Source organism: Myxine glutinosa, chromosome 1 (assembly GCF_964187855.1).
Source record: "Myxine glutinosa chromosome 1, kmMyxGlut1.1, whole genome shotgun sequence".
NCBI classification, from domain to species: Eukaryota; Metazoa; Chordata; class Myxini; order Myxiniformes; family Myxinidae; genus Myxine; species Myxine glutinosa.
In genome coordinates, this window is record NC_136261.1 from 279,166,174 (window position 1) to 279,177,188 (window position 11,015).

General features: G+C 42.3%; 1 protein-coding gene across 1 annotated transcript in view; it reads left to right on the forward strand.

The window, feature by feature from the left end:
• Positions 1-2,715, forward strand: part of LOC137437879 (hexokinase-2) — a 74,541-nt gene extending 71,826 nt beyond the window's left edge. The window contains exon 18 of the mRNA XM_068132576.2: positions 2,438-2,715. Coding sequence (XP_067988677.1) covers positions 2,438-2,582 — 145 coding nt within the window. The 3' untranslated portion in view covers positions 2,583-2,715. The remainder of the gene's footprint in view (positions 1-2,437) is intronic.
• Positions 2,716-11,015: the final 8,300 nt, after the last annotated feature.

An 11,015-nucleotide genomic window follows, 5' to 3' on the forward strand; every position in this document is an offset into this window, starting at 1 on the left:
CTGGTCTAGGGGTAAAATGGGGGATAGATTAGAGTAGTTATTTCATAGGACGTGTAACATAGGTAGTTCCCATAAATGTGAGTGATAAAACGTGTCGAGCACATGTTTAACAAGAACGGCACTCGGTCAAGCACATTCCTCTGCCATGCTGAACAGTTTGTTTTGTATCCAACTGATCTAGATCTGGACCTGAACCAAAAGTTACACACCCAACTTGTCCACCAGGTTTCGTCGGAATGTCCAATGAGCATGCCCCATGAACGCTTCAACGGGCCCCGTTTGGATTATAAACGTGCAAACAGTTAGCTCGCTGTGTGGTTCGTGTGTTTGTGTTGTTGGGTTGGCGTTCATGTCTTTTGTGCCTGCTGCCATTTTCCCCTTTCAACTTTCGACTGCTGCTGCATATGGTTCCCACACCAAATCGCTGCGCTCCAAGACAGGACCCCATTGGCTGGCCGGTCTCAGGACGGACCCACACCGTGTGCATGAGCAGTGTGCAGTTCGGTTATTTGTCTCATCAGTCCCCTGCTGTATCCCGTGTTTCCCTTGAGTGAGAGTAAGGATTCATGGTAGTTGCATTCAGATACACCGATTCACACCAAATTAATCCGGTGGACACAGACATTTTCTCTCCATATCCGTTGGGTGTCGTGAAGGTGTAACAATATTTCATGGCATCATTGAGGGTTTTGGCCATTAAATATGCTTTTCTTTTACTTTCTCCATAAATATCATGAAAGCTCTTCCTGCTCACCAGCACTATTGGTCTGCATCAGAAATAATTGTCAAGACCCATGTGTCTGCTCGAGCATTGGTTCTCAAACTGGAGGGCATGCCCCTCATTTAGATAGGGAGTCTGTAATTTATCCTGGGGGAGTATCATAAGATTCAAGGAAATTTTTTAAACTGGACCATGTATTACTGTCCAAAGTCTGCTTCCATCGAGACAGGTGTGTAGCCAGAAATTTAATATAATTATGTAGGTCGTCTGAACTCTGAAATGTATAGGTAAAACAACGTTCTACACGAATCTGTATTTTAGTGAAGAAGAGGTGTACAAGGAAGGCCAAAGTCTCTTTGAGAACTGTATATGAGTGATCGTTTTTTTCAGGCCATTTTCCCCGCTAGAGCAGGGGTTAGCCTTGCGGGCCCCATGACAATCATGGTTCCCCGTTTGAGGCAATGTTTTTTTATGGCCGGATGCCATTCCTGACGTCAACCCTTGGTCTCCTCTTACGATGCGCAGGAATACGGGGTACCTATTCTAAATTGGGGTACTCACTGGGATCATTCATCCCAGCAAGCTGGTACTCAATTTGCCAACCTCGGAAGGAGGACAAGCTGAGTCAACCACCCTGGCATTAATTCAGCGATCAACTGGGATTCGAACCCAGGATCCTAGGATCCCAAGCCTGCACCCTAACCGCTAAGCCAACACCAGGCTTCTTTGAGAACTGTATCTTACTATAATTCACCAAATGTCCGTCTGTCCGTCCGTTCCCAGGTACCTCAAAAACGGCTGAACCGATCGCAACGATATTTTGGGTGGGTAATCCTGGGACCCCTTGGAGTAAAATAGGCTATATTGTTTTTCAATTTTTTCCCAATTTTTCCAATTTTCCAGTTTTTCCAAACACGATGGAATAATATTTACCAATATGAACAATGATGTGGCTTTTATTGAAATTCTACAAATACTGTTTAGATTTTGATGATTTGCGTGTGATATGATTTAACGGATGTTTATATAAATCGTTTAAAATAAAATAAAAACCCTTACATTTCTGATATTTTGCCTTTTCATTTGGGCCTCCCAATTGAAGCCCCGCCCGTAGGGCGGGTACCGTTGCTAGTAGTAAGTAATATGCATCATTGCGTGAAAATATATCGTGCGTGAATTTACTCTTTCATTTCTGGTTCAATATTGGAAGAGGAGTGTGCGAACCTCAAGGGTTTCAAACGTCATTCCTTCCCATTGTAGGATAGGCTGATGGAGTGTCAGTGTGTCCACAGCGACTTCACTCGATCCGAGCACATGTTCTTCATCGGTTTGATGTATGGTAGATTGGGGTTACGTCGAAACACACATGTGCTCTTACTTTTCAATTAGCCTTTGATGTTGTTTGTGTTGGCACAAAATAACGTTGCAGCAAATGGTCTTTTGGCCCATTATAAACTGTTTGCAAGTCTTCATTCTTGCAAAATCAAGCATAGCCTTACACGGCCCATGGCTCAATATGATCTCTCGACAATTTGTTGATCTGTAAAATACCTGGTGTTTTGACTCGTATCCTTTATTTTGTGCTTACTATGTTTAAGGATGACTTTTTAAGCCTTGAATGAGGTGTACAAAGATATTTAAATCTAATGTATTCCTCCCACTTTCCTGCATTATTTATCTAAATTGACAGCTATTTTTTTTTTTGCCTCCCTCCAGCTTTGCTCAGAAGGTGGCTGAGATGACCGATCAGCTTTCTCCTCACTGCTCTGTCTCCTTCCGTCTTTCGGAGGGAGGAAGTGGCAAGGGAGTAGCTTTCATCACAGCTGCGGCTTGCCGTGTACGTGAAGCTGGTGCGCGCTGAGGCCTACTGACTAGGCCCAACCCACCTGTGACTTTGTGTTCATTTGGCTTCCGACTTTCTCTGGGGTAACTCCATGTTGACCTATACCATCTCCAAAATCTAACCGCTTTTCGGTAAAAGAACATTTATTCTGGTTCTTCATTTTACGAGGTTTGATTTGTAACCTGGAACCGATATTTGACTTTTCAAATAAGGTGATCGCCACACAATGCACAATGCATCACCACACATGCGCAGAACCCCTTAATAACAATGGTCATCGGAGTATAAGATATCGTGCGTGCAAGGTAACAATTGAAATGTCGGCCATACGCATCGAATGTATTGTGCAAATTAGTCTTTGCGATCTTTCTTCAATGCCATGATTTATCCATTGTGGTAGCTACCATGGCTCACCAAGCTCCGAAAAGAACGTGAAAACTAATCAGAAGTACAATAGGCCGGTATCAATTAAAGAAAGGAAAGGTCCCACATACAATGATAAAACGAACATAGCTAATTTTCTAACCTCTATCCCTCTGAGGAATTGTGATCTGCACCAAATCAACTTCTTCAGCCCCTGGCAAGTCATGGAAATACAACTACGATCCCGACCCATCACCATCAGCAGATCATGAGAGTGATCTACCATCGGCGTTGACTGACTTAGTCGGCAGAGAACAATTGTGAAAGTTCACTCGTCCGTCAGCAATTTGACCAGATGTTTGCGCTTTGTATTTGCTGGCTTGAAATTTATGAAGGATACGTTTAACTTGCAGTGATTTATCTACGAGACTCTAATCATTCCACTGGAATAGTTCAGGATTTCGGTGCTTCCAAGAGGGCGTTTGCTTCCTACTTCCATCCGTGTCGAGCACAACAAAGTGATGAGCGCACAATGCACATCCTTGAGTTGTGGGTAAGCCACTAATCAGCAGGCCGTCGTCCTCTCCTGTTCCACTGCAGCCGCTTGCTGGTATTAACAAAAAATGATGGAAACGTGACACCTCTCATCCATGGATATTCTCTATATTTTCATGAGTGATTTGCATCCAGGAACACAATTATGGTTATAACTACTGTCCTTTGAAATTGCCCTCAGTTTGACTCTTTCGTTTTAATGCTGTAAATTGTGTTAAAAGACGATTTTAATGACTGATTCTGTCCCAGCGATGGCACGATAAAAGTGCCCCAATGAGCAAAAGTGAGTCACAGAAAGGCTAACAGTGCCACAAATAGCAAACGTGAGTCTGAAAGGCTAAAAGTGCCCCAAATAGCAAACGTGAGTCACTGAAAGGCTAAAAGTGCCCCAAATAGCAAACGTGAGTCTGAAAGGCTAAAAGTGCCCCAAATAGCAAACGTGAGTCTGAAAGGCTAAAAGTGCCCCAAATAGCAAACGTGAGTCACTGAAAGGCTAAAAGTGCCCCAAATAGCAAACGTGAGTCTGAAAGGCTAAAAGTGCCCCAAATAGCAAAAGTGAGTCACTGAAAGGCTAAAAGTGCCCCAAATAGCAAACGTGAGTCTGAAAGGCTAAAAGTGCCCCAAATAGCAAACGTGAGTCACTGAAAGGCTAAAAGTGCCCCAAATAGCAAACGTGAGTCTGAAAGGCTAAAAGTGCCCCAAATAGCAAACGTGAGTCTGAAAGGCTAAAAGTGCCCCAAATAGCAAAAGTGAGTCACTGAAAGGCTAAAAGTGCCCCAAATAGCAAAAGTGAATCACTGAAAGGCTACAAGTGCCCCAATTAGCAAAAGTGAGTCGCTGAAAGGCTAAAATTGCCCCAATTAGCAAAAGTGAGTCTGAAAGGCTAAAAGTGCCCCAATTAGCAAAAGTGAGTCGCTGAAAGGCTAAATGTGCCTCAAATAGCAAAAGTGAGTCGCTGAAAGGCTAAAAGTGCCCCAAAATAGCAAAAGTGAGTCTGAAAGGCTAAAAGTGCCCCAAATAGCAAAAGTAAGTCGCTGAAAGGCTAAAAGTGCCCCAATTAGCGGACGTTAGTCGCTGAAAGGCTAAACGTGCCCCAATTAGCGGAAGTGAGTCCTGGAAGGCTAAAAGTGCCCCAATTAGCGGAAGTGAGTAGCTGGAAGGCTAAAAGTGCCCCAATTAGCGGAAGTGAGTTGCTGGAAGGCTAAAAGTGCCCCAATTAGCAAAAGTGAGTCACTGAAAGGCTAAAAGTGCCCCAAATAGCAAACGTGAGTCTGAAAGGCTAAAAGTGCCCCAAATAGCAAACGTGAGTCTGAAAGGCTAAAAGTGCCCCAAATAGCAAAAGTGAGTCACTGAAAGGCTAACAGTACCCCAAATAGCAAAAGTGAGTCACTGAAAGGCTACAAGTGCCCCAATTAGCAAAAGTGAGTCACTGAAAGGCTAAAGGTGCCCCAAATAGCAAAAGTGAGTCGCTGAAAGGCTAAAATTGCCCCAATTAGGAAAAGTGAGTCTGAAAGGCTAAAAGTGCCCCAATTAGCAAAAGTGAGTCGCTGAAAGGCTAAATGTGCCTCAAATAGCAAAAGTGAGTCACTGAAAGGCTAACAGTACCCCAAATAGCAAAAGTGAGTCCCTGGAAGGCTAAAAGTGCCCCAATTAGTAGAAGTGAGTTGCTGGAAGGCTAAAAGTGCCCCAATTAGCAAAAGTGAGTCACTGAAAGGCTAAAAGTGCCCCAAATAGCAAACGTGAGTCTGAAAGGCTAAAAGTGCCCCAAATAGCAAAAGTGAGTCACTGAAAGGCTAACAGTACCCCAAATAGCAAAAGTGAGTCACTGAAAGGCTACAAGTGCCCCAATTAGCAAAAGTGAGTCACTGAAAGGCTAAAGGTGCCCCAAATAGCAAAAGTGAGTCGCTGAAAGGCTAAAATTGCCCCAATTAGGAAAAGTGAGTCTGAAAGGCTAAAAGTGCCCCAATTAGCAAAAGTGAGTCGCTGAAAGGCTAAATGTGCCTCAAATAGCAAAAGTGAGTCGCTGAAAGGCTAAAAGTGCCCCAAAATAGCAAAAGTGAGTCTGAAAGGCTAAATGTGCCCCAAATAGCAAAGGTAAGTCACTGAAAGGCTAAACGTGCCCCAATTAGCGGAAGTGAGTCCCTGGAAGGCTAAAAGTGCCCCAATTAGCGGAAGTGAGTCGCTGAAAGGCTAAACGTGCCCCAATTAGCGGAAGTGAGTCCCTGGAAGGCTAAAAGTGCCCCAATTAGCGGAAGTGAGTAGCTGGAAGGCTAAAAGTGCCCCAATTAGCGGAAGTGAGTCCCTGGAAGGCTAAAAGTGCCCCAATTAGCGGAAGTGAGTCCCTGGAAGGCTAAAAGTGCCCCAATTAGCGGAAGTGAGTTGCTGGAAGGCTTAAAGTGCTCCAATTAGCAGAAATGAGTTGATGGAAGGCTAAAAGTGCCCCAATTAGCAGAAATGAGTTGCTGGAAGGCTAAAAGTGCCCCAATTAGCGGAAGTGAGTTGCTGGAAGGCTAACAGTGCCCCAATTAGTAGAAGTGAGTTGCTGGAAGGCTAAAAGTGCCCCAATTAGCAGAAGTGAGTTGCTCGAAGGCTAAAATTGCCCCAATTAGCAGAAGTGAGTTGCTGGAAGGCTAAAAGTGCCCCAATTAGCAGAAGTGAGTTGCTGGAAGGCTAAAAGTGCCCCAATTAGCGGAAGTGAGTTGCTGGAATGCTAAAAGTGCCCCAATTAGCATAAGTGAGTTGCTGGAAGGCTAAAAGTGCCCCAATTAGCAGAAGTGAGTTGCTGGAAGGCTAAAAGTGCCCCAATTAGCAGAAGTGAGTTGCTCATAGGCTAAAAGTGCCCCAATTAGCAGAAGTGAGTTGCTCGTAGGCTAAAAGTGTCCCAATTAGCAGAAGTGAGTTGCTCGTAGGCTAAAAGTGCCCCAATTAGCAGAAGTGAGTTGCTGAAAGCGCATGTGCAAAAGGTGTCGTTTGTGTTCCTGAGACAATTGTGAAAAGTTGCATACAGTATTGTTTATTTGCGATTTCTCTGGCATCACTCTGTCCTAATGGAATGGTTAATGAGCAAACTAAGCAAATAAAATTGGTTCACTAGCTCGAAAATATTTCGTTGTTCATTTTCTGGGGAACATCTGATTAGTTGGAAGAGGATTACAGAAGCAAACAAGTTTTTAATTAAATTCTAATAAAATAATGATTTTAAAGGTCATACATTTTTTTTCCAGAATTTGATGGTTTTATGCAGTCGTTGATGCAGTCCTTATACGCCACATAATTTAACCTGTCCAAGTACTGCTAAATGGAAGAGTTTTAAAAGTAGCAATAAGGCAATTAGGGTTTTACAGTGTTCAAGTATATAATTAAATTGTAATAAAAAAAGACTAACGGTCGCAGAAAGAAAAAAAATGTGGAAGTTTACCGTTGATGCAGTGTCTTATGCATCACCTTGTTTAACGCGTTGCATTAGTTGTTTATGCCTGTTGTTTGTTTAAAAAAAAACTTACTGTACTTAAAAACAGTAAGTTTCCTGTTTGGAATTCTTTTCCATTTTGTTCGACTGTCAGACAGGCAGACAGAGTAAGTAAAATTATTTCACTCCTGTCTGTGCATGTGCGATCGGGACAGATTCAAAGCAAAGATACCGCTAATCTCCAGGTTCCTATTCCGATTCATGTTCCGATTCTTGTTCAAAATATAACATTCAATTGCAATCAAGTTGTTCCTTGATCATAAACTGATGTTTGTAGACAGATAGACAGACAGACACAGAAGTGAACTAATTGCTTAACCCCGCTTTTCGCTTCGTGCGTGTGCGGTCAAAAAGAGACGAAGTGCATTATGTTTGCGTATAGAGGAAAGTAGAGGTTATAATGTTTGTTTTTATCTTGTGTTGAATATTAGTTTTGGTGAACAAAGGTTAATGTTTCTTTTTATCTCTAAATAATAAGTGAAACATTACTTCAGATATGTAAATGAATAGAAAGAATGTAAAGAAGCTAAGGCAAAGCGTACAATAAGTAAAACTTTTTTTTTATTTTGCTTTTGGTATCTAAATATTTGCGCACACTATTCTTTAAATAGTTTAGCAATCATCTCCACTTCCCATTCCTGGTTTGTAAAACATTGCTGCTACATTTTAAGATGTATTAACTTGCCAAAAAGGAGTAACAGAAGTATGTACAACACTACAGTGTAATTGCATGTAAAACTGGCAGCAAAGATTTCAGTGGTTCAGGTTCAGAATTGGGGTTTTGGGATAGGAACACTAGGTTTGTTGGAATATGCCGTCGTAAATGTCTGGGTGGAAATAAATACTTCACAAACGATGCAAATAATATTTATTCTTTATGGTGTCAAGTTGTAATTTATGGACTTTCATATGGAATTTGATGGAGGAATGTCTGTGAAGTTAGTTTGCACATCTCTTTTCACATTGAAATAAAATGAGTAAGGATCCCTGAATGAGTTGTGTCGTTTCTTCACTATTTTGAAAGTTCATTTCTCACCCTTGTATCTCACAACAATTCATGATTAAACTGTGGTTTAATCATATCTTCAGTCCAACATCACTGCTATGTTTTGAATGTCCAGTATTCTAATAGCTCTTGGCTTGCTTTGGCTTCATTTGTACCTCACTCGTACCTTGATGCCATGCCAAATGCCAAGGGATGTAACTCCTTTTGAGCAATGCCAAGCATCAGACGTGTTCTTCTATTTCCACGTCAGACTTGTTTCTGCGTGAATCGTTTAAAATTTGAAGATCCAGGTCCAATCCGAAAGAGGTCAGACCTTTGGTGTGGCGAAAGGGGTCAGACCCGAAAAGGGCGTTGTCATGAGGAATAAGCAGGGCCGGCGCTACCATTAGGCCAACTAGGCAGCCGCCTAGGGCGGAGACATCAGAGGGGCGCATTACTGAACTTGTAGCAATAGCTCGAAGACTTCCAAAGTCCATGCTGCCACAAGAAGTACTTCTCTTCATACTACAACAAAAACTCCTGGATAATGTGCCTAATGTTTCCGTTGCTTCAAGGATCCTTCTCACACTTCCAGTATCAGTGGCAAGTGGTGAACGTAGTTTCTCAAAGCTCAAACTTATAAAAACTTACATACGCTCTACAATGTTGGAAAAGAGACTAGTTGTCTTGGCAACTACATCAATTGAACATGCCCAGGCATCAGCACTTGATCTGGTTGAATTTGTGACAAAATTTGCAAAGGAAAAGGCACGCAAAGTGAGATGTTGATGTGTCTGAAATTGAAACTTTTATGAGACATTTTTAACTCTGTCTGTTTTTTTGTTTGTTTCTCTGTCTGACTGTAAGCGATATATTGTGGTGACATGACGGGTTGATTACGCCAAGTATCCTTCAATAGTATATATACTTAAAGGTGTGTGAAGTAAAAGGTTTGAATGTTGTGTTGCCAATGGCTGAGGTATGTATTATACCGAGTGCCCTTTAGTTCAAAATGATTTGTGTGCCAAAATATTTTATTTTGTATTTGCGAAAGATAATCAAAGACTGATTATTTAAAATTTTGATTTTGCAAATCTAAAACTTATTGCTCAAACCAAAAACTGTTTTGTTTATCTGTATTTTCCATTCTCACACTCATAAAGGGACCACTTTCTTTATTTTGCATTGCAAACCACATGGAGTGTCATATTTTTTTTAAGTGAAAGCCCATTTGCCCCAAAGCGTGGGATAACAGGGCCACTGCCATATTAATGGATATTGCGCCTTTAATATTGGTGCTGTTGGCATCTTAGGGTACTTATTCTTGCAATTTAAAATAAATTTAGCAGTTTAAAGTTTTCTGCTTTTTATTTTTTCGACAAAACATCTTTTTAATAATCTAAGTTGGCAAAAAAAAAATTTGGAGGGGGGGGGGGGGAGGGGATGCAAGTATCTGGCCTTGCCTAGGGCGCAAAATAGTCTGGCGCCGGCCCTGGGAATAAGATATGTTGATGTTGACGTCATCGGTACCTTCGTTATGACGTCATAACTCGACAAGTATTACACTTCATCCGATCAGTATGAATTTCTTCTCTGCAAATGTTGGTCCGAATCCGATGACCACAAAATTTTCACCATAGGAGTGCCTCCTCCTGTAGATTTCTTTAATGATAATTATGACGTCATAGGTCATGTGGTATAGGCGTCATCTTGGAAAAACTGAAAAAGTTGCACCTCTATAATCTCCGAAACCGCTCGAAAGAAAAAAAATTGAAACGTGGCTCATTGTAAAGAACTCCGCATAGGGAATAAGGGCCGTAACGATGACGTCATATTTCGACGGGGACAACACATCGTCTGATCATTTTTAAATTTCTTGAGCGTGATCTATGGAACAATTATATTAGAGGATGTAAATTTATGATGTCATTGCTCATGTGGTCTGCCAGCCATATTAGATTAAAGGAAAAAACCCTTCAAAAACAAGAGTTGGCCCGCACCAAGTTGACTGTGTGGGGTAAGTATTCTATGAATACCATCTAGTTTTGTTCTTGTGTTCAAAAAAATTTTGAAAGTTTATCGCCCTTTATGATGCGTCTTTTACACCACCTTATTTAACACATTACATTAGTTCTTCGTGCCTGTTGTTTGTGACTTTCATGACGTATTTGAAAGCAGTACGTTTCCTGTTTGGAATGATTTTTTTATTTTGTTTGACAGACAGAGGTGCAGACAGACCTAAACAATTCACACTCTATGCGCATGCGCAATCGGGACGAATTCAGAGCCGAAGTACAAACTACAGGTTATTTTTCTGATTCGTGTTCAAAATATAAACATTCAATCGATATGAAGTTGTTCATAATTAAGTGGTCCTCAATCATAAACTGACGTTTGTAGACAGACACAGTCGTCTTCATCTGTATGCAGGAATTTGGCCATTGTGCCGGCGATAGCTTGCCTACTCATCGTGAAGGACAGCATGAGATCTTTAACGTCCAGCAAATGCTGGACAGACAAAGATACCCGATTGCTTAACCCTGACTTTCGCTTCACACTCGTGGGGTAATGACAAGCGACAGCTGATGGTAAATCTGATTATATGATTGGTACCCAAGATGGCTGACGTAAAATATTAACGTGAAGGAACTGCGCTCCAACGCGAGTCGAAAGAATTGACGCGACCAAAGACGGAATTCGTCCGAGTTGCTTTATTGAAACAAAACAGCTCAGGTATTCTCACAAGCCCGTTTTTCGGGCAACAATATATATACACATTTATGTCGGGAAGTTTGCCCGGCAAAAGCTATACCGGGCATGCCCGGGTATCAAGGGCGAGCCTTGGAAAGGCGAGTCTGGACCTGCCCGGGCGTGTTTGGCTGCGGCCTGGCAAGTCGAGGCTGGGCGTGCCCGGGCGCTCTGGGCGAGCACTGGAAAGGCGATAGCGGGCATGCCCGGACGCTCTGGGCGAGCCCTGGAAAGGCGATAGCGGGCATGCCCGGACGCTCTGGGCGTGCCCTGGAAAGGCGATAGCGGGCATGCCCGGACGCTCTGGGCGAGCCCTGGAAAGGCGATAGCG